This window comes from Aspergillus sydowii, assembly GCF_001890705.1.
Source record: "Aspergillus sydowii CBS 593.65 unplaced genomic scaffold ASPSYscaffold_1, whole genome shotgun sequence".
Lineage (NCBI taxonomy): Eukaryota > Fungi > Ascomycota > Eurotiomycetes > Eurotiales > Aspergillaceae > Aspergillus > Aspergillus sydowii.
In genome coordinates this window covers 4,063,382-4,085,809 of record NW_024467859.1, presented here as the reverse complement: position 1 = coordinate 4,085,809, position 22,428 = coordinate 4,063,382, and the positions used below count along the sequence as shown (strand labels likewise).

The 22,428-nt window shown below is 47.8% G+C and overlaps 8 protein-coding genes and 1 non-coding gene across 9 annotated transcripts; 5 read left to right on the top strand and 4 right to left on the bottom strand.

Moving 5' to 3' along the window:
* Positions 1-93: 93 nt before the first annotated feature.
* On the bottom strand, positions 94-1,483 carry she9 (putative mitochondrion biogenesis protein (She9); the record flags this gene model as incomplete). The annotated part of the gene is made up of 2 exons (XM_040851427.1): positions 94-932; positions 997-1,483. The coding sequence occupies 2 exons, from the start codon at positions 1,481-1,483 to the stop codon at positions 94-96; spliced, it is 1,326 nt and encodes a 441-aa protein (XP_040708644.1).
* Positions 1,484-2,043: 560 nt separating this feature from the next.
* Positions 2,044-2,574, bottom strand: ASPSYDRAFT_54238 (putative stress response RCI peptide; the record flags this gene model as incomplete). The annotated part of the gene is made up of 2 exons (XM_040848820.1): positions 2,044-2,462; positions 2,517-2,574. 2 exons carry the CDS (start codon positions 2,572-2,574, stop codon positions 2,044-2,046), a joined length of 477 nt encoding a protein of 158 aa, XP_040708643.1.
* Positions 2,575-2,938: 364 nt separating this feature from the next.
* Positions 2,939-3,064, bottom strand: ASPSYDRAFT_t13. Its single transcript has one exon. It is a non-coding gene; the product is annotated as a tRNA-Val (tRNA).
* Positions 3,065-6,794: 3,730 nt separating this feature from the next.
* Positions 6,795-8,533, bottom strand: ASPSYDRAFT_39603 (uncharacterized protein). The gene has a single exon (XM_040845925.1). It carries the CDS (start codon positions 8,201-8,203, stop codon positions 7,181-7,183), a length of 1,023 nt encoding a protein of 340 aa, XP_040708642.1. The 5' UTR covers positions 8,204-8,533; the 3' UTR covers positions 6,795-7,180.
* A 1,153-nt stretch (positions 8,534-9,686) lies between these two features.
* Positions 9,687-11,596, top strand: ASPSYDRAFT_128124 (uncharacterized protein; the record flags this gene model as incomplete). The annotated part of the gene is made up of 3 exons (XM_040840486.1): positions 9,687-9,872; positions 9,954-10,304; positions 11,081-11,596. Exons 1-3 carry the CDS (start codon positions 9,858-9,860, stop codon positions 11,594-11,596), a joined length of 882 nt encoding a protein of 293 aa, XP_040708641.1. The 5' UTR covers positions 9,687-9,857.
* A 767-nt stretch (positions 11,597-12,363) lies between these two features.
* ASPSYDRAFT_347954 (uncharacterized protein) lies at positions 12,364-12,789 on the top strand. The gene has a single exon (XM_040845281.1). The coding sequence runs from the start codon at positions 12,410-12,412 to the stop codon at positions 12,653-12,655; it is 246 nt and encodes an 81-aa protein (XP_040708640.1). The 5' UTR covers positions 12,364-12,409; the 3' UTR covers positions 12,656-12,789.
* Positions 12,790-16,928: 4,139 nt separating this feature from the next.
* Positions 16,929-18,660, top strand: ASPSYDRAFT_26806 (SH3 domain protein; the record flags this gene model as incomplete). Its single annotated transcript, XM_040844324.1, has 4 exons — positions 16,929-17,023; positions 17,096-17,179; positions 17,236-17,395; positions 17,449-18,660. 4 exons carry the CDS (start codon positions 16,929-16,931, stop codon positions 18,658-18,660), a joined length of 1,551 nt encoding a protein of 516 aa, XP_040708639.1.
* Positions 18,661-19,951: 1,291 nt separating this feature from the next.
* Positions 19,952-20,696, top strand: ASPSYDRAFT_26805 (actin-binding ADF family protein; the record flags this gene model as incomplete). The annotated part of the gene is made up of 5 exons (XM_040844323.1): positions 19,952-19,957; positions 20,025-20,035; positions 20,129-20,389; positions 20,453-20,501; positions 20,559-20,696. 5 exons carry the CDS (start codon positions 19,952-19,954, stop codon positions 20,694-20,696), a joined length of 465 nt encoding a protein of 154 aa, XP_040708638.1.
* Positions 20,697-21,527: 831 nt separating this feature from the next.
* ASPSYDRAFT_54236 (cytochrome c oxidase subunit IV family protein) lies at positions 21,528-22,305 on the top strand (the record flags this gene model as incomplete). Its single annotated transcript, XM_040848819.1, has 3 exons — positions 21,528-21,837; positions 21,915-22,108; positions 22,216-22,305. The coding sequence occupies 3 exons, from the start codon at positions 21,528-21,530 to the stop codon at positions 22,303-22,305; spliced, it is 594 nt and encodes a 197-aa protein (XP_040708637.1).
* Between the last annotated feature and the right edge of the window lie 123 nt (positions 22,306-22,428).

The following is a 22,428-nucleotide window of genomic DNA, read 5'->3' as shown; positions in this document are numbered from 1 at the left end:
TTGACTTATTTTGCTATTCTACAGTAAGGAAACAGTAATACAGTATCTAAATATGTGGGCTAATATGACAAAGATCTATGTAACGGGTTGGATTCACCGTGAGCGGGCCAGGGCAAGAACTATACTCATCACAGCGGCACCGGCCGCAGCACTAGTGGCGGCAATTATAGAGAGATCGCGATGTGCGATGGTGACAGTACGTTCTCCAAAGATATCCTGTGCATACTGACGCCATGATTCGACTGTGTTAGATGGTGGGAATTGTAGAGGAAGGGAGTTGGACGATTCGAATGTGTCAGTTACTGCATTTTCGGCCGGCCGCTCTTCGGGCTTGGTTGTTGTCACGGTAGGACCGGTAACCACATCAGAGGGAGCTTTAGAAGACGAGGTGTCCGAAGCAGAAGCCACTGCTCCTGTAGTGGTAACAGGTGCTTCGGCAGAGGGCAGAGGCAGAGGCTGGGTGTGTGCAAGGACTTTCTCTTTCTCGATAGCCTCCAGAACCTTCTCCTCAAACCCCTTGACAAGTCTCTTCCGGCGCCAGGGCTCAACACCGATCTGGAAGATGAGGAAAAGGAGGACATTTACTCCCATCAGACCCCAGGTCCCCCATGTACTCATACGGCGAATCTTGTCCGACCAAACTTGCTCCTCGTGGTAGCGAGATAGAATATTCTTCGTAAGCTGGGCAGCAGCCTCTTCCGACTCACGTTCAGCCGCCGACAGGGCTTCCTGTGTTTCGTTCTCGGACACTTCGTTTGTATGGTCATTGCGATACAGTAGCGTAAATCGTTCCAGGTCTGCCGAGGACCAGGCGTGCTTGCGTTGTAGTAGTTCGTTAACTTCCCGCTGCGAAGTCGAACGTCGGTTTATGGCGGCCGCGTAGGCCTCTTTCGCTGTTCGGACCTTCACGCGAGCGGCTCGAAGTCGGTCCTCTATGGGAAGTTGGTTAGTAGGAGAAAAAGGGGGGAAAACGGTGATTCGGGGCAAATATCAAACCTTGTTCGTGTATACTGCGTTTGAGAGCCTCGATTGACGAATATCCTGTCAGATCGTTCAGCCGCTGGCCCGCGACGAAGACATTCGACTGCAAATTATCCATCACTGTGGAGAACTGCTTGGAAAACTGCGACCGTCGGTCCTCCAGATATGAAGGAAGACCTCCAGACTCTGACCGACTGGTATCGACCTTTTGCTTCCCCTCCTGTCCCTGTGTATGTACCGTGTCTGCGGCTTGCGGACTTCCCTGGACCCCCGCATCTGCCTCTCCCTCCCGGCTACTCTCCGGTGTAGCTATGGGACTTTCCACATATCTTGACTTCTCTTCAGGCTTCCCGTCCGTCGGCCCTTTTATTTCGTCCGATAATAAGGCGGGTTGTGATCGGAATTGACATCGTAGGCAGACGGAGAAATCTCGCCGTGTACTTCCGGGGTAGCGAAGAGGTCTGGGGAGTGGAAATGGAGAAACTCGCGATCGCACTGGCATGGACGACCGAGACGTATTTATGCTTGTCCGTAGAGGCTGTCTAAGCAGCCATTGCATTGACTGCATTGTGGTTGTGAGCGGTCGCAAGGACCATCGGGTATTGTTGGGTGGTGACCGAGTAAGTTCCAAGGTTGGCGGAGAAAGGTCGGCGGCTCTTCCGCGCAGAACCACATGTGCTATCTGATTACTGTAGTGCCAACCATGGCCAGAAAACACTTGCGTCATTCTTAATACGCTCGTTAATTGAACTTAGTTCTTGGGTATCAGAATTTATATACTAATCAAATACGGTTTTGGTCTTACATAAAGTATCTGTGGTGCAGTGCTGTTATGTCATCACATAAAAATGAATTTACACTGAGTTATGTACTAATCATACAAGAAGCGTCGCGATAGCCACAATAAAGTGGTCAGGAAAGACCAATAACGCATGACAATCACCCAAACAATTCATAACACATCACAACGCTCATCAGTAATAGTTCGTTCAAAGCGTTTATAGGTTCGGGGTGTAGGGGTATCTAGGTGGTGTAGTTGTATTGGTTCTTCATGTCAATGTCTTAATCATGGTTCTGTACTTTGTTATCTCCCTTGACAGCTTCAGCATAGGTAGGAGGTGGGCGAGCCTCGTCATGCCCTTGGCTGCTGCTACCGGCCGCACTCTGTTCCTGTTGAGGTTTAGGCGCGGACTGTGATGGTTGTGGCCGGGATTCTGGGGCTTGCTGCGGGGCTAGAGTGCCGTAACCTCTCTGAGATGGGGACGGCGCGGACTGGTGAGAAACGTAGTAGTATGTTACGTGTCCGTTCTCGACGTCCCCTCTCCGGTTGGGGACTGGCTCGTATGATGGGTCGTCATAGTCCGGCTCTGGGTATTTGAGGATGATGTACCAGGCATGGAGAAGACCAGGGATGTATCCGAGACAGCAGAGGGCAAGGTTGATGATAGAGTCGGCCGTACAGACACCTAGTTTAATCCACACTGCGAGCATGAAGTTAGCGGACGATTTGACTATGGCGCAGAGAGTCGCTTTACCTGATACAGGCGGGAAGAATACTGCCAGAATGGCGAGAAACAAGTCGGAACCACACATGATCACTAGTTAGCAAGCTTTCAGAGGATGCGTAAACTTCGATTAAAGCGCAGGATTTGGCCTGAACAACGAGTCCGAGGATGCAGATGGTGATAAAAGGGATGACGGACGGTTGCCTACGGAGAGGATGCTACGAGACCACCAAGCCACAGTCAGATGAGGTCACTTCGTCTAGGTCACATGATTTACAGAGCGCTGATTGGATTGCGCCACATGACGCCAGACTCGAGACTCAGATTTTGAGGATTATACAGTGCGTGTACTACAAGGAAACATACTCTTGGGAACTAAAGAAAAATCAGTCGAATGAGCATCAAAAAACAAAAGAAATAAGAATAAAAAACAATCAAAAAAGTAGAGAGGATAGCATGTCCTGGTTTCGATCCAGGGTCCTCCGGGTTATGAGCCCGGCTAAACGAAGTTAGTTATTTGACTGACAATATGAGGATCACGTGATGTAAATACCGCTCTTCCCCTGAGCTAACATGCTGGGTTAAACCAAATATTTCAATAAAAGAATCATAGCCTGAATACCAGTCCACCACAACTGTAGCAAAGTTTCAGGCAAGGGGATTGGTCCGCGAGGCGGGTGGTTGTGATTGGTAAGGCATGAAACCGGAGCCCCATCAGACCGCCTGCCTCCGATTGGCGATTGCCAAGAGCCTCCCATTGCTCCGTCGGGTACATGGTCGCTCTTTCGGCATTGTTGGTGTTGCTGGTGACATACCTAATTACCAGGCTGAATCTTGGAGTCTTTTTTTGAGTTGGCAGACGCTCTTGTGTCTCTACCCAATTTTTTAGCTCTCGATTTCTTAACAGAGACAAAAAAATATTGATTCGACTAATCAGAAGACTTCGCTAATTACAGAATGAATTGGCTAAGGATCTAACGGAATGAGACATCTAGAGGTCTTATATAGCTTGCCTCGCCTACTTGCTCTGCTGGAGGCAGGTGGCCTTATAGCCTGCTGAGGAGGCAGACCAGAAGAGGACCAGTATGTTCGCCCCACGATACGCGCTTTTTGGGTACGTCCACAGCCATCGATCCCGCCAGAGTTGGTATAGGTCGAGATGAAAGCGAGTTGTACGGTCTGGAACAATCCTCTTGTATGCGATATTACGCAGTAAATTACCAACCGCTTGAACGGGAGGACTGAGTCTATTTCGAGTTATGGGGATCCCATCAACTTTGGCAATTCTGAGTCTTTTGTCGAAACTCTCTGAGGGTTGGTTTCAGAACCGCAAGATCCAGTATATCCAAAGTTATAACGTCTTTTTTTCCTGAATAAATTGATAGTCGAAATAGTGCAAGGATTGCTATTGCCCCCTGTTCAAGCAAGTGTTGCATGATTCGCCCATAAATGGCGTATGCTTCCGCTCGAATTCTCCACTATAGAGAGGTCCTGCTACTGCCAGCCAAGCCATGCGAAGAGTTAGTTGAGCTCACATTACTCCTCTCCGCGGAAGGTTCATCTTCTTCCTCTCTGTCAGAGAGTGGGGAGGGGGAACGCACGTCTATACTCATCGTAACAGGCTATTTCAAAAATGTACTTCGTGCCTTTTATCCGATATCGAATGCGGACTTTTCCGCGAGCCTTGATACTGGTGGGTTCGGGAGGCGGGGTGTTACCCTTTATTCCGTCTTCCTTGGTGCGATAGTCTCGTGCCCCAGGGGTCTTTGGAAACTCTGGCATACTATTAGTCAATATAAACATTACCCCAGCAGCAACAGAATTTACCGTCCAAAGTTAATAATAGTGATATATATAAAGGAGGTTGTCTGTCTCCTGATATATATAAGGTCTAAGCCAGCGGTGCTCCCTGGTGTGATAATCTCGTGCTCCAGGGGTTTGGAGACTCTGGTATACTATTAGTTAATATAAACATTAGCCCAGCAACAACAGATCTTACCGTCCATTCAATAACGGCGACATGCAAAGGAGGTTGTCTGTCTCCAATTTGACCACTTATACGAGGCCTAAGCCAGCGGTGTTCCTGAGTCCTCAAAGGTTGAATGGTCTGGCTTGGGTTGCTGTGTGTGGCAATGGCAGTGCTACCTTCATAACTAAAATTGAGCCCGAAAGGATTGATATTTTTGGATAGGAAGTCGTGGTGTTACCTTGCTGGCCATTATTTCTTTGGTGTTTGCCAGGGATTGTGTCGTCAAGTTTTGCCTCAGCAAACCTTTGACCGCGGCCTGGTCTGCCGAAAGGGTGGTTATAGTGTCTCGGTTCTCGTAATGGCCAACTGCAATCTGCCTGCAAATCGAATAGGAAACAGAAGGTCACCCACGGCTAAAGCAGACAGTTGCTACAGAACGCAGTATTAGGTAAAGTAGGGTCCATGAGTAGAGAAAGAAGGGCTCTGAGTAAGTAACTGACCGAGGTTGCTGTTAGGGGCAAGGCCCGAAACATTGGAAGCTGGTGTGTATTAGATACACAATGGAATAGCTGAAGAACTAGGATTCAGGGGTTGTGGGAGTTCCGACATATCCAGCAGGGACGGACATGTGTTCGTAGGTCGGGTACTTTCCTTACTCCGTAGAGGTGAAGCAAAGCTTCAGGCAATGCGATTGGTCCGCGAGGTAGTGGTTGTGATTAATAAGACATGATCCTCCACCAGTCACCACCGATTGACGGTAATAGCCTCCCATTACTCCGTCGGGTATGGATGTCGCTCTTTCGGCATTGTTGGTGTTGCCGGTGGCATAACTATAGGCTGAACCTTGGAGTTCCTATAAGCTGGCACGCACTCCTCTGTCTCTACCCGTTTTGTAGCTCTTGTTTTCTAGTTAGGTTTCTACTCAAGGGTTCCGGTCATGCAGTTGATTCGTTCATTGAAGCTAAGTAGAAGCCATCAACGTCGTTTTAAGTACAGTAGAAATCTTCACAACTGAAAACAGTAGTCATTGAAGTCATTCCACACAACTGGCTTGCCATCCTCTCGAACTAATGTTGACTCGTCCGCTTCGCCCTGTTCCTATCTCGGGGAGGGATAGGGATCATTTGAAGTTGCCGGCGGCGCTGGTTGTTGTTGGGGAGACAGTGGAGGAGGAGCAGACGAAGATGCTGCAGTTGGATGCTCTGGCGCATTATGAGAGTGGGGTCACGACGCTGTCGATTGCACCGGGGACGGATGCGTCTGAGCCCTCGGCAGTCTCGGTTACCGGCGGCTTGGTAGGAACATCTGATAACCGTCTTCAGCATCTAATTTCGTGACCCTAGGCAGCGTGCTCACCAGAAATCCAGGCTCTTTATAGTTAGTTCATGGCTTTGGTGGTGTAGCCGACCACCGTGGTCCCGACCCCGAGGTCAGACGATTTGATCATTGCTTGTGTTTCTTCGACTCAAGATTTCCGGTTTCCGATATCACAGTGTAAAAGAATGCATCAGAAGTCATCCATATTATTTGGGAATGGAAGTCATGACTCACGTTTTTAGAAAAAATGAGAAAGTCTCTCAGGCTCAGCGGATACTGAACTAGAAAAACCTATAAGTTAGGTATCTCTGACTAGGTCCAGCTCCTACGCCCGGAGATAAGGAGAGATACGTAGACATGAGAGAAGTTATGTTTTATTCCAGGCCCGACCCAGCCTATCGAAGGCCGTGCGATGCCGAAAATTAAGATAAGACTATTAGCAGGGTTCAATTCCAAAACCGTATTAAGAAGTTTAAGAAAACTCACCAAAATTACGGAGGAGCTGCATCGATAATAGAGATCGGAGGAACTAAGACTCAGTTAGTCATACCGGCTCAAGCTAGAAGGAAATGTGATATATAGAAAACCTCTAGGAGACTGCCCAGTAGAAGCCTTGAGTGTTTGCTTTATGTAAGTAGGCTGCCACTGGACGGTCCCTAGATACCCAAAAAGAATCCCAAAAAGTAGGTATATCCAAAGAATCGTAAATGTCGTAATGTATCTCAAAAGATCAAAAAAGTAGTTGTCTCCAAAGAATAGTAAATGTCGCAATATATCGCAAGAGATCGAAAAATGTGCTGTCGAATGGGGAACATTACCCCGGAACCGACTGATTCATGTCTACGAGATGTGCCCATCCCGTAAACACCTTTCAGCCAACCCAACAGGGAGTATCCTAGTCAGACTTGGATAGCCGCTTGCTAAAAACTGTTCATTAGCCAGTCAACAATATTAGTCTCAAATATTAATAATAGTGTCTCTAGTTCAGATTCCGTTGCCCCCACAACTTCCTCCTCTTTAAAGACACAATTACCTGTTATTTCAACCAATATTAGACACGCCGGGCCAACCACCCCTCCATGAAGCTGGTGGGCTTCCCCACAGGCGCTGGACAAGAGACCTCCGCGCTCGGCTGTTCCGGTTCCTCTCCATTATTGCGGCGCCTGACCACTGTTGGTGGAGATCCGGCGTTCGGATGCTCCCACCCCCAATGAGCGCATCGAGCCAAGTACTCCAGACCTTCGTCATGGAACTTGCTATCAATAGGATCGAGTATTCCAGGAGCCTGCGCGGGGTATGTCCATTCTCCATGTTTCGAGAAATAGTGATGACGGAGGTTTTTTGGTTCCGAGAATCTTGTCTGGGAGGAGCGTTAGTCGCATCTAATTCGATTCGATTCGGGTTAGGGTTAATTTACCTGAAAACAACATTCGGGGAAACGACAGAACACCTCCATCTTGTAAACCACTCTCTCTGAGAAGGGTGCATCCTTATCGACCCTGGGGAAATTCCAGGTGTTTTGCTGGATTAGCTGATACGGGGGGACCCCGTCGTCCGATGCCACAACACCTTCTTCCCGCTTGAGGGTTTTCGACTTGGAGCCACGCTTCGCACGTTTTTTCGGAGGCTCAGCTTCTTTCGCTGCGCGAACAGTAGGGTTTTCGCGACACACTTCCTTCTCGTGACGATCACGATGGTCGGTGCGTGTGAATTCCCTCCCGCAGTAGCGACATGATACTTTCGGACCATGGTGCTTGTGCTTGTGGTCGACAAGTCTTTCTGAAGTTTGACAGACCTTGTCACAGTCTGGAAACTCACAAAACCAGCCATTGCCGTTCGCGTTGGGAACCCGGTTTCGATTCATGGTCTCCTGACGGAGCTCCAATGTATCAACCGATATATTGTTCTTCCACGACGCAATGACTTGGATCTTGCCTATATACTCCTTTGTCGCCCACGGAAGTTCCAAATCCTCCAACTCACCTTCATACTCTCCACTGAGCACCAGAACGGCATGTTTCACAGATACCTTGCGGAATACCTGGAGCTCTTGCAACCAGATAGCCATGGTAATCTGAACCTCGTCGATGTAGGGACGGAAGAGATCGACCAGAGCTACCGAATTGGTAGACAGTCCATCCCAACCGTTGACCGCTAGCACCACGGGACGGTTGGTTGCCCTTCCGTTGTTGAGAACAGCCTTTATGTGCCGAACAGTGTCTCCATCTCGCGGGAACGCTTTGTTGGAGCTTTGTATGAAGACGAGTGATTTGATGTTGTCTTCCGGGTTCAAAAGTCCGTACTGACCCACGTACTTACGACGGGTGTGTGTAAGACCCTGACGGAGTCCGTCTTTGGTGGCCTCGGCGGTACCGTCACAGTTCGACCTGCGAGCGATGAAAAGAACAAGGTCTTGCTTTCTATTCTCCATGGTTGAAGTATTAGTGCAAAACTCAAGATAAACAATTTTAGTAAAGGAAAAGCCTCAAGAACAGTAAGTTTCAGGTAGCTTTTGATCGCGATACGAAAGTTGCTTGGGAGAGAAGGAGATGAGGCAGGCACAGAAAGATTTGGATGCTCTCACTTTCGGTTTTCGCACGCGTCTCTGTGTTCGAACAGAAGAGGAAGGACCGCAAGGTCGGGCCTGCCTAATCATGATACCATGCTCTACACTAAAGTGACATCTTGCCTGGAAATACAATATTACCAAGTGAATCCATAGTAGATATATAAGTTGTATTAGCATGTCATAAGAAGCCAGATTACCTCTATCAAACTTCGCATTTACTCTATATTCATGGGTTGAGAAAGGTAATATGGCCTGTCACATAAGCTGAAATCCACGTTACTACCATCAAACCAGTTTTTATTTTTAACCATATCTAATCAAGAACCGTTTATGAAGACTCTTCTTTTTATATTACAAAAGTGGCGATCGACGTAGGGATTAGTAGATCCTGCTTTACATATTCCTACCTCTCTACCAACACCGACCGTCAGTTGAGACCTTGTTCTTCCGGAAACCGCTTTTTTAGAGCTACTCTACCAAGATCCTCTTCTACCAAGAACTCTACCTAAACGCCTCGATCCTTCCTAACCACGAAAGCCACCAAGAACCACCGAGAAGCTCCCTCCGAAGCGCATCTTATTACGATTGAGAGGTAGTCTACAGTTGGGAACCGTCGGATACTGAGGAAAACATAATAGGGGAGTATTCAGGGTAGAAAGGGGCCAGATACTTGTTCTATTTCTTTCCCGGATACCTATAGTCTTGAGATCCTAGATACTAATTCCTGTTAATACCTACTAGGCTGCTATCGGGTCATCGATCGACACTATCTCTCGAACAATCCGTGGAATCGTTGCTGAGGGCGGAGCGAGGAGGATCGTGGTATTCTACATGTTTACTAGAACTCTTCGGACGATCCGTGGTCAGCGAAGCATCATTACTAGAGGTCTTGTTTTCATCAATATTCAATGAAGAACCGTTTATGGAGACTTTCCTTTCTATATCACAAAAGTACGTATCCAATCCATCTATGAGGTGGGTCAAAACTTAGAAACGTCTGCGTGGTGGAGCCGTCAAGGCGCACCCTAGTATGCATTAACGTACAGGCCCCATAACCCCAGATCTAACAAAATAAGGTACGCCCCATCCAGTGGAACCTACGTTTTATTATATATACAAAAGTCCAAGGTATAGAAGAGTAGAACAGTATGGCAGGAGTTACGGCCAGTGGACATGATTGAGAGACATTAAATGCATTTTACAAGTCCTGCTAGATGTGAGTCAATAGTTTTGTTAGATGAGAACATTAGGACTGTGTCCTCAAGCGGTGTTAGGGTATAGGGTAACTCATTGTTGTAAACACACTATAAAGTCTCACTTGTAGTCTCCCGTCCCATTCTACCTCTTCCAAAACCACCCTCTCCTCAACCTCAACCTCAACCACAACAACAACAACCACAACAACAACAACCACAACCACCATCACCACCAAACCATCATCTCCATCTTCGTCTCCATCTTCATCATCATCATCACCATAATCATCATCATCATCATCATCATCATCATCGCCATCATGCCAAAAAAAGACGTATGTTCTATATCTATATACTGCTTATCTACTGTTAGTATACTGTGATCAGCTATTTGTTACTTACATCTATACTGTTAGAATACACTGAATCTCATGGCTGCACTCGCGAACATACAGGCAGCTAGTGCACAAGCAATGAACACTCTCATCCAAGATCACACTCTCACCCAAACCCGCCGCCCCCCCGCCGCCGCTACCGCCGCTGCCCCTTCGGGGGTTCAGAAGAAGCCATCACAAACTTCAAGTGCAAAGAGATACCGGCGCCGTCGTGAAAAAAAGAAGGAAGAGAAGGAGAATATGAAGAAGGAAGAGGAGAAGGGAGAGGAGAAGAGGGAGGAGGAGGGGGAGGGGAAGGGGGAGAAGACTGGTAGTAAGGATGGAGAAATGACCTATACTAATATTGAGATTGACTATGAACTTACTGGTGATGTAACTGTTTAGTTTAGTTTACTTTTTTCTTTTTTCTCTTTTTTTTTAAAAATAAAAAAAAAGAAGTACAATCAATCAATCAAGTTTAACAGTTAATTTGAGATCCTGTAGACCAAGTTCAGAGCTCTCAGAACCAGGACAGTAGTCAACATTAGGTCCTAATTCTTCATTACCTTCTCTGAAACTCCAGTGTTATTGGAACATCGAGCTTGTCTGATTTTAAAGCTCTCGTCAGTCCCAACCAGATCACACTATTATTTTTCAATGTCTTGAAAGCTTCAGAGCTGCCTAATATTGTCCAGCCTGTCCAGATTACCTTTCTCTGAACTTTACTGTGGCTTGGAAAGTAAGTATTTTGCTACACCCCTGCCCTTTCGTTCAGCTTCGGTCCAGGTTCTAATTCTCATCGGCCGTTTATTAGGATGACATGAACTGGATTCCAGTGTTTCAAGCGACTGATGCTCCAGCGAAATTCCCCGTTAGCTACAGTGACACGCCGCCCCCTTCCCTGGACACGATGGAGACGCCCCCCCAATACTCCAGATGCTGATACACAGCAAGCAGCCCTGCCAGGCTCTGTCGGTACCTATGCGATACCTGGAATCGGCCCTGATATACCTGTGGGATCTATCGAGGACCCTATGCTCTTGAATACTGATACCATGTCTTTTACCACATCTGTCAAGGAATTTGATCAGAAGTTATCAGCAGATATATCACTGGCACTAAAAGGCATGATCAATAACCTTATTTATATTCTAGACTAATATTTCTAGGATGCAAATACCCTAGCAGAGGAACTGCTCACGAATCTTAACGATGACCTGCATGAGCCTGGAGAGACACCAATCGTGGAGGATACCCTTTCCCATGATGAAACCCTGTTCATTCTTCAGTCTACTGCAGCTGAAGCACAGACTGTCCCTTCTGCTCCACTGCTTGACGAGGATTTTAATGAGCTGGAAGATATGCCTCCGCCTCCACGGCCAGGTCTTCAATCTAGCCTCAGCAATGACTTAGAACCTGTGTCCTATCCCTGTTATTCTTATGCTCTAGCACCTTTTCATTTGCTCCTGGCTCTCTGGTGTATGAACGCGAACATATCTCGTCAACAATACGTGTCTCTACGGGAAATTTTGTGCACTCTACAGAATTCCCTGCCCCTACCCTATGAGACCCTTCGGCAGGCCTGTAAAGGCCAGTTTCCTATCCTTCCGGTTCGGAAATATAAGATTCCGGTGATACCCTCAAAGATGCCTACCCTCTCTGCTGCTGAAAAGCAACTTGCATAATTAACTTCAGTCTGGCTTTACTATCTAGACCCAGTCCCCCTGGCTAGTGCTCTAGTCCAATCTCCTATATTCATGTCTCGTGTCCATCCAGGTTTAGCCCACTTTGTCGATTCCCCGTCCGAGCTTTGGCATGGTCTTGTGTGGGGCAGTTCTATCCGCACAACTTCTGGAGAGTTTACTAGATATCTAAGTGGTGCTCCTATTTCCCCCTCAGACTTTATTTATTATAAATATATTGTTGATGCCTGTGATCGTGAGAGTACATGTAGCACCCCTCATCTTGGCCGAGTAGTATGTATCCGGCGTAGTTTTTGTCGAAGCACAAGACTATTTATCCGGAGAGATATTGTTTTGAAAATTCAACATGTGGCTGGCTCAGTATGACGAAGCATCCCCTGCTCGCTTCATTTAATTGGGGGGTGGGTTGGAAATCCAAACCTATGGTCGTCAGAACTTGATCAAATATAAGATAATAGAAAGAGCATCAGTTTCCCATTCCAAATCTTTATTAATGGATATGACCTATACCGAACAGTGTATCATAGCATTATAGGTTTGTATATGATTCCAGCCGGTTTGTCTGCTTCTGAGCGAGCAAAGCGCCATAATATTTTCCCAATCGCTTTCAGCCCCCATGGAAGTAATTTTCCCGATATTATTAAGTCTTTATCCGGCCTTGCGTGTCTAGATCGTGGTATTGATATAGGTAGTGGCGCCACCCTCTTCGCATTTACGCTATGCTTCTTGGGCGATATGCCCCAGCAGAATGATAATACTGGGTTTAAACGACCAACTGCAAAACGCTCCTGTCGCATGTGCCTGGTTACTCAAGAATACCGTGGCATGTTAGACTTTGATAAAGTTTGTCTTGGTCGGTACCATCATCAAATCTGGCAACACCAACAGATAGTATTGATGAAGAATGGAACCGCAAGAGAGGCTGTTTACTGCGAGTATGGTTTATCTCTTAACCCTTGTCCTCTTCTTGCTATTGCACCAAGTCTTAATCTTATAACATTCTTCCCGAGTGTGTGGTCTTATTATCTGACTGGGATTTAGATTTCTTCTAGGACAGCCTGGCGTCATCAACTTAGTGCTAGATAAGCAAATCTCATGAATATCTAAAGACTGGATTTGGACAGTGTTGTAGTTCTAAGACCCAGTAAACCAAGCACTAAGCATTCAACAGCCAGTTCTTTTGCTTTGTATATATTATTCTTTAGCAGAAATCACTGAGACCTAAATCCTCATCATCACCGGCGCTATTTACCAACGTCTGCCTTACCTCGGCGTGCCTACTGTTGTTGGAAACATCGTCTAATCTCCCTCCACCATCTTCTCACCACATCACTCAATCATCCATTTATCATTATCTTTTAATACTTGTTACTATAATCTTTAAATCTTCAGCTTCCTGGATATCTAAGTCTCCTCTTTCATCTCTTTTACCATGAATTCCTTTGCCAGGACAGAACAACACAAAGAACAACACCAGGAGGCTGAAACTTATCTCGGGCATCATTAGAATCCTTTGCAGACTTTTCTTTACCTTGATAATATCTAGCTATAGCCTATTAGGCATCTTGCACTTCCCTTCCAGGCGCATTATTAGCTGCATCGCTGATCCATCAGGCTCTTATGTAGCAAATCAACCCGGCATCATATATCCTGCCCCTTCGAACCCCCAGGCCAGAAAATATTGAACTTACGAGACATCCCAGCCCCTCGTGAGATACTGCCAGGCATGCAGCAACCTATAGTTTCAAGTCCTAATAATAAATAAGGGCAGGCAGGCTGCGCAGGTACTTCCGAGATACATCCGAGATACCTCCCAGGTACTTCAACACAGGATCCCAAACCATTGAATCTTTATGCTCTATAACTAATTGTGTTTGCATCGTTGCAGGGATTAATTAAACGGATTCACCTGATCCATTGACGATACATACCCCTGGCGAGGCCTGATATTCGAAATTATAATCCCTGGACAACCCGTCAACAAATCGGCGAATCTACATAATGGGAGGCACAAGCATCGCTGGACAAATTTGACGACAGGGTGATATATTGATATAGCTAGCTTCTCAAAGGACTGTTGGAGCACAGGGGACTATTTCTACTATTATTTTATTCTATTAAAAATAAATTGACTATGCTATGCTTTGGCTAGATTTACAAGTCTTAACAAAGCTTTACCAGGTAATCCTTTTCACCGAAGCCACGTGATCCATACTAAATCAGTCAAGTAACTAACTTCATTCAGCCGGGCTCATAACCCGGAGGTACGTCACACCTAAAGCCAGCCGAAAACAGCCGAAAACAGCCGGTTCTAACTGTAATCCAGGACCCTGGATCGAAACCAGGACATGCTATCCTCGTTCTTTTGACTTTTTGACCGTTTTGCTACTGTTGCCTTGCGTTTTCTCCATTCCCTAGTCATTAAGGGTGTGTCTATCGCGGAGACAGGTGTGTCTGTAGCGAGGCCCTTTTTTTATTTGGCACAGTACCGCTCTTCCCCGTGAGCTAACATGCTGTTTGGTTGAGGATAATCTTGGAATGAGGGTTATTGTGTGAACGAGAAAATGAGTCGTCTGATTCATTGACTGATTGGACGCTTGGGGCTTGTGCTGGCTGCTGGGTTAAAGGACCTCAGGTCGGTGTGGTTGATGTCCCGCCACCGAGGTCGAGCCACGGAGCCACTGGTAAGGTTGTGAGTGGGTCCCCTTTATAGCCAATGATATATGATTAATATGCGGGCGCGGGGCGTTGAGGCTAAACCAATAACGGAAATCACGGGAGCTAATCCATTCTTGGAAAATAGCCGATTTCTCTTTCGCGAGCAACGGAGCTTGTACGGAGTGTTTACTCTGTATTATTATTGTAAAGCGTCATATATTGGAGCGACAGAAATTATAATGGTAACCGAAAGTCACAGTAGACTAATTTGGATGGGCTCGGTACATGGTGGTATGGCGGTATGGATCAAAAATTCTATCATCTCACACATACTGCTGCCACATCACTACCGACATTGGATTTGGAACCAGAACAGTTTCAACCCGATCTGGTTGAAGACCGCAGGGTGGTCTACATATCAGGCATTCGCTACTTTGCGTAAAATTTCAATTTCTTGGTGATAACTGACGAGTTTGATGATTGGTGCTCTCGATATTAATGCTTGTATTTGAGTTTCGACCATGGTCCATTGACTCTCGGCAATTAATCCCATGGTGATACAACGGGAAAGGAGCACTGTCATTATTCATTTTTTCGCCTGGGTATTTCTATATTATCGAAATACCATTCGACCATAAAAACAGTAGCGGTATTAGGCCGTCTCTCTATTGCATTATATGCCAACATACTGTATATGACATTGGAGGTGTTGATCCCACCTAATCGAAGCTACCCTCTCCGATAAGGCTGGGGTTGGGCATAGGCGATAAGAGCAATGTAGAAGTATATATATATATTTCAACGATGACGCGAATAACCGGAGCGGGCGAACAACAAAGTTAAACCCGCATCACTCTAATTTCGACCCGTACATCACATAATCCGGCATCAATTGGAAGAGCTCGACATTGCGCAATAGTAAGAGACTGTCTCTGGTAGATGTCGCTGGCCACGTATAATAGAAGCCCAAGGGTTCACTCAACCACCTACTAGTACGGGGCTGGTACACCCAAAATACAAGATAACAAGTACTTGACGAAGAAAGAAGGTGCTCCAGTCTCGAGTAGCTCGGCGGTCGAGAAATGGAAACTGGATTGTTGACTGCTGAGTGCTGACAGTAAAATTTCCAGGACAAGAATTGGGATCAGCTCGATTTCAGTGGCCGTGCACGGCGAACGGTCATCCTGCAGAACCTGAAACAACGGACTTGGAGGTCGGAAATATGATACGAATAATCGAGCAAGGATGGAATCAGAAATAGAAACCTTGCAGTGACCCTTGCAAAATGCAATTACTCCGAAAGAAGCAAGACGCCGGAAATCCTGCACTCCGTCCCCTGAGACAGCGTATTTGGTCGACCACCAAAAAGCATGGACCGTTCGATTCCGCAAAACTCTATCTGTGAAGGTTTTGTAGTGTGAGATGTGTCGAAAGCCTTTGATGGCAGTTGTGTTGGCCGCCTGCCACGTCAATTGATCACCGCTGGAACAGGGCGGCTTGGAAACAGATCACAACTCCCAAGTAACAAAGTAGACTACAAATCTCACGCTCGATGGCCGCAGCGGCGCAGTGTGGATTGCACGGTTCTGCTCAGGTTCCCCGCTTGATCTGTGTAGTGTGTACGACTGGGATTTGCCGACACAGGCCCGAACCGTGTTATTCAACGGGACACCATCAGGAGAGCTCATCATAATAATGGGTATGCAAGTAAGGCAGGCGCCTTATTGCCTGTTGTCGCCATCCCTATTGACGCCCAACCCGTATAAGCACCTAAGCAGGCCTCAAGCCTTGCTGAATCGCAGTGGAAGTGAGGGAATCACAGAGTCAGATCGAATTTGTTGTTGAACTGCCCGAACCGTCTAGCTTGGGCAAGTGTGGACTGGTGTGGAGGCTGGTTAAATTGCACTCTGGCAAACCTCCCAGCCAGCCGTGCCCCCCTTTTGAGATCCAGGTCCAGCTTGCTGCAGTCTGGCCCTCGCTTTCGATTTTCTCTGTCCCTCAATTTCCGCATCAAAGGGCTCTCTCGCCTTGCTTTCAGCCTCTCTGTGCGACCGGGATCTGAGTGCACGACCGCAGGCGCCTGGAATCTGGATCCTTTGTCTGCACAGGAACACAAGCGAACCCCAGCAGGGAAATCACGGGCCCATCCAGTTTTATTTACGGGTTGGAGACTCCAGCTACTTCCTGCTAGGTTTAGTCTTGGTTCTTCCCCCGATCAGCGCTGCCCTTGTGTTCCTGACCTGTTCCCAGGATCGAGTCAATTCGACTCCCTGATCTTGCATCCATCCCCTTTGCCCACTGCGTGGTTCTCCGTTCTTCTCCTTGCAATTGCCCGCCCAGTGTGGACCCCCGTCACTCGTTTGCTTCAATTCTTCACCACCTCCGTGGACCTTTTCCTTTCTCTTTCTCCTCTTTCTCGCTTCTTTTCTGCGCTTTCGAGACCCGGGTCTCTGCCGCTCGTTCACCGGTCCAACGCGATCAGCACAGAGGTGGTTGTCAGTTCAAAAACCAAGAGAAATCGGTAAACGGACAAGCGGGACGACACAGCATGATAGAACCCTGCCACCAATTCACCTGTTAAGTTGACTATTGAATTGTGAAGAATTCGTGCCCGCGAACCAACCAGAAGAGCGTTCACAAACGGACAAGGAACACCATGTCCGACTCGTGCATCTCGCTGTCGGGCTCAACCCAATGTCCTGCGTTCAATAGCTCTTCGATCTCCACAAACTCTGACCTTCATAATGATTTGTAGGTTTAGCAACCTAGAATGCAGAGTCACACGCGCTGACTTATTTTTTTTTTTTTTTTTTTTTTGCACAGCCCATTTTTGCGAAACGTCTCGAACCTAGACGACTTTGACAAGGCACTTAACAGCTACGTATTGGGGTCATACATTCAGAACAAGTGAGTTGACTTTGGTTATGAGATATGGAGGCGTATCAAGCTAAACATTGCCACAGATATGCTGTCTACCTGGGATGTCAAGGAGATCTCACCAATACTAGTGAATACTATGCGCGCTATACCACAAGCGCCATTTGCAGTGGCCTAGTTCAAAGCTCCGCAACTGACTGCGACTTATCGTCCGAGCAAACACGACCACTCTGCGCCGAAGATTGCGTACGTCATCCTTCTGACCTCATTTCAGTCAAATTTCTAACACTGCGTAACAGGCATCAATGGCTTCGAGCGAGGAGGAGATTGCAGTTAACGATGAGCTTTGCCCAGATCGACGAAGCGACTATCTCGACCAGGTCCGCGCAGATTTCTCCGTGTGCATTGGGCCCAATGGTACCCTCGACACATCGTGCGTCAGAGGCGCGGACAATGAACCCAACGAATGCGGCTACCGATCGAATCTTCTCGGACTTTGCAGCTTTTGCGCATCTAGCACCACCAACTCCACGGATTCCTGTTGTATAAATGCAAATGCGGCGACTCGATGCGAAGGTGTGGATATCCCAACGCCATCCACGTCGTTTATTCCCATATATACATCTGACGCGCCGTCCGACAGCGGCTCGGGTGGTGGATTATCCGGTGGCCAGATCGCAGGTATTGTTATAGGTTCGGTTGCCGGTTTCGCGCTTCTAGCTGCTCTGATAGCGTTTGGCTTGATCTACTACTGTCGACGGAAACGCGAGGCTGGGGATGACAGTTCTTTGAACAAGCCGAATCCTCAGAGAAAGGGGTCTCCAATGCAGCAGCCTGGGAGCCCGACATTCGCCGCGCCTGGACGCGTTGCGAGAATGTCTGCATTGCGTGAGGCTCCAAGCCACTCTCCTCGCTCTCGCAATTCGGGCGCGTTCTTTGGCAGTGCCAAGTATGGTAGTGATTCTTCCGACTCGGAAGGATTTGCAAGCCCTGGGGCCATGCACAAGAAGATTCCGCCCACAACCGGAAAACGTCAAGGTTCCCTCTCGAGTAACTCTGCCCTGGCAGGTGCCGGTAGCGACACCTCTCCTCGTTCGGGTACGATTGGGCACTACTCCTCCCCAGAAGGGTTGACGAGTGGGCAGTCTGAACAGCTATCATCTTTCCAAGACTACTACTCTCAGGACGACATTCATCCCGGTGACAAAGTTGCAGTACTTTGGGCTTATCAACCGCGGGCAGGTGACGAGTTTGGCTTGGACCGTGGTGAAATAATCAAGGTTATAGGTATTTGGGATGATGGCTGGGCGACGGGTGTTCGCGTCCCCGAGACCGCGGAAGAGTACGAGGCCAGACATCGAGAACAACGGGACAGTGGTTTTTCAAATCGCTCCCAGAGGACGTCCCCAGCCCCGTCGGGTGAGATCAAAGCATTTCCGTTGGTTTGCGTTTGTCTCCCTCAACACTGGAGGAAAATAATCGATGGTGGACAAGAAGATGACGGTCCTTGAAAACCAGCAGGGAAAAGAAAAGTGCATCTACTTCTTGATTGGAACATGTGCTTCCCATGCCGGTTTACGCCTTCACGATAATGCCTTTGTTCTTGTAATTTTGAGAAGCGGTTACTCCATTGCCTGCTGTTTGGGGAGGCCTGGTTTTTACGCCTCATCCCACTGCAAACAACCTTGTCTCTTAAACGCGAACACCCACCTGCGGATCGTCTAATTGGTCCGCTTTCACCGATACCCGACGCCGCTCAAATCAAATACGCATTGCCTATTTCTTGCGTTGTTCAGCTTTGTTTGATTTGATCATCTCGCTTTACCGTTGTCCACAGCTCGGCAGACCCTCGAGATCTCCCCGAATGCGTTTGAGACGGCTTTCTCTCTTTTAGCGCTTTACTTTTATATACCCCTTTATTCAGCAGCAAATTTGTTCTTCTCTTGTTAGACATGTCACTATTGTCTTGCATTCGATTACTTTTGACGACACCGCCTGTGGTTCACCAACAACCTTCAATGGATCGCAATACATTTCGGTGGACACTAATAAGGGGAGAAAGAGATTCTATTCATCAGATGTGGAATGGTCATTTCCCGCCTTCATCTCGTTCTTTGTAATGAACGTTTTTTTTTAGTACATATCGATTTATGTACATTTACTTAACTTCGTGAGCTGCAATACTAGACCTTCAGATACTATTTCATACCAGTCAATGCCGTAGATCATTTGGATCTGTGGCCATCCTTTCCGCCTGTCATACTATGTAGTAAATAATTTAGCTACAACAGCTGACATTCATCCGTGATTTGCTCAGCCACTTACTAGTTAGACAACACTGTAAATGGCCTGCGTGATTTGAGCCACCGAGACAGCCTTAGATAGTTGGCTGCAGCTGCAGGCTGCATGATTCTATGAAAAATCATTTTGCCTGACATCAGCAAAGAAATAATCAGGGGCTGACAGTGCGGCGGCCTACGGCGAAATCACGTGCGGTTGAGGGGGAATCCCCACTAGCAACGACTAACGCAAGCACAACAACTTGGAATGAATGCCCCTCTATCTCCATCTCGGTTCCTCCATCCTCACCATCTTTCTCCCGCACCCCATAACTCGAATCATCTTTGAGCCACTTGGTTCCTTCCCTCATCCTCTGTGTTTTGTTGGTCAGTGGCACTACCTTCTGTTTTTCGCATAGGCTGAGCGGACCGAAAGGCGGACAATTGCAGCTGACGTCGTTTGGCGGTGCAGGTTAACATTACACCTTGAACTTGTTATACAACCTTTAACTAAAAAACAACAATGTCGGTATGTATTCGACCCAGTAGCGCTCTTGAACCACGCCTTGTGCTGACCATTGCTTGTTCCTGAATAGCTCGCATCTGGGTATGTTCCTTCGTGCCTCCATACCGTCGTTTATACTCGAGGCTTTATATCGTTCGTCATTTCCATTCAGTTCTAACCGACGTGGACCCCTAGTGTCTCCATCCAGGATGAATGCCTGACCGCATTCAACAACCTGCGCATGACCGGCGGTACAAAGGGATCCAAGCCCAAGTTCATCATCTACAAGATCTCCGACAACAAGAAGGAGGTTGTGGTTGAGGATGTCTCTGAAGACCCGGACTACGAGGTTTTCCTCAAGAAGCTTGAGGACGCCAAGGACAGCAGTGGCAAGCCCGCTCCTCGCTATGCTATCTACGATGTGGAGTATGACCTAGGTGAGGCTGAGGGCCAGAGGTATATATTCACTAGTTGCCCCCCATTGGGATGTTGCCTGGCTGACAATTTTGCCACCTGTAGAAGCAAGATCATGTTCATCTCTTGGGTGCCTTCCGGTACCTCCACTATCGTATGTATCTGCCCGACCCTGTTAATCGCGAAGCGAGTTGCTCACACAGAACAATAGTGGTCCATGATCTACGCCAGCACTCGGGAGGTTCTGAAGAACGCCCTTAACGTCCACTCATCCATTCACGCCGATGACAAGGGTGATATCGCGTGGAAGACTCTCGTCGCCGAGGCCAGCGGTGGTAAGGCCAAATAAACTAACGGCGACGGCTGGGTCCGGGCCAAAATGTGATGGCGTGGGTTTGCGCACCGCACAGCCTTTCTTTGCTTTTGCAGAGTGCCGATAACCCTTCTTCCGCGCATTTAGTTCAATATCAGATCGTTACGACTTGACTACCTGAATAGTGAACATATCCGGGTTTCGCGACCGTGGCAAACTCTGCGAACGAGCTATTGGGAGGCTGCACCTTTCTTGTCATTTTCCTTTTCCTTGTTCGTCAGCGTTCGCCTGTACAGAATACTTCTGCCTGCTGTAGAGGATAACACCCGCAGTTTGCTGTAGAGTAAGACACGATATCACTTTCATATAACCGTTTGCTAGACGCTGTTTCTTGACGAGTCATGAAACCGAGTAGCCTGTAGACGGGGATAAGAGGGTAGTGCTGACAAACACTGGCTGAATTCGCAAACCCGAATTGAGCGATAGGACACAGTCTAAAGTCCGATTGGACTCCATGTGTCCAAACACCGCATAAAATATGGGATAGTGAAGTGGTAGTGCAAGTTGTTAGTGAGAACGGAGGGATTAGGAATCTGAAGGGGGTGGTGCGATGTGCAGTGACAGCCAGATTGGGAGGCGGACCAATGAGCGGGCGCGAAAACCAGGCTTAGTCCGGGTCCTCGAACTTCCGCACCTCAAACCACAGTTGAACGTCGTCTCTCTCTTCCATCGCGAGTTTCGATCACAACCTACCCTCGTCCCTCCCGCATCAATTCTCCTCGGTCCTGAGGCATTGACTCTCTCGCTTCTTCGAGAGTACTTTTCATTATCAATTGATTTTTAGTCGGCCCCCCGGCTCCTCGCACAATGTTCGCTCCCTCCATTTCTCGAGCTGCTGCTCGTAGCTCGGCCATGCCGATGCCTGCCATTCGTTCCTACCGCACTGTTTCAAGCCCTATGGCTTGCCTCAATGCCCGTCCTCAGGCTGAGAAGAAGTCTATTGCTCCCCAGCAGACCCGCGCCGCCTCCGAGCACGCCATTGCCAATCCCACACTCGCCGGTATCGAGAAGCGCTGGGAGGCTCTGCCCCCTCAGGAGCAGGCCGACCTGTGGATGCAGCTGAGGGACCGTATGAAGGTTGACTGGCACCAGATGACCATCCAGGAGAAGAAGGCCGGTATGCATACCCTCGTAACATTGCGTGTTGCCCAATGGTTATATAAGAATTTTGCCTGACATATATCATTTTGCTAGCCTACTGGATTGCTTTCGGACCTCACGGACCCCGTTCTCAACCCCCCAAGGGTGAGAGCCTCAAGATCTTTTTCAAGGTCGCTCAGCTCTGCGCTGTCTCTGTCGGCGTTTTCTACATCATCCACGCCTTCGCTAAGCCCCAGCCCAAGACCATGAGCAAGGAATGGCAGGAGGCTACCAACGAATACGCTCTGGTATGTTCCGCACTGAATATCGCGACCTAGGATATATTTTTTTATTGTTTTATCTTCGCGACCGATTTGAGTTTGTTACTGACGGTTTCTTTTTTCTCTTATAACAGCGCGAGAAGATCAACCCCCTTTACGGTATCAGCAGCGAGGGCTACGAGGGCAAGGGATTCGTTCAGAGCCCTCCCCTTGAGAAGTCATAAATTGATGTATAGAACTTGGGAGAGTCAGGTATCGCATTTGGACATACTCGATAGGACGCGATGTAGCCGAGCGCCTATCACCCACCACTCTCTGGCAATGCTGGCCGTTAGCCCATTGTCTGT

What these genes read in the sequence shown, in the direction of transcription:
- ASPSYDRAFT_39603 (XM_040845925.1), bottom strand. Translation starts at nt 8,203, where the DNA reads ATGGAGAATAGAAAGCAAGACCTTGTTCTTTTCATCGCTCGCAGGTCG.
- ASPSYDRAFT_347954 (XM_040845281.1), top strand. Translation starts at nt 12,410, where the DNA reads ATGTGCCTGGTTACTCAAGAATACCGTGGCATGTTAGACTTTGATAAA.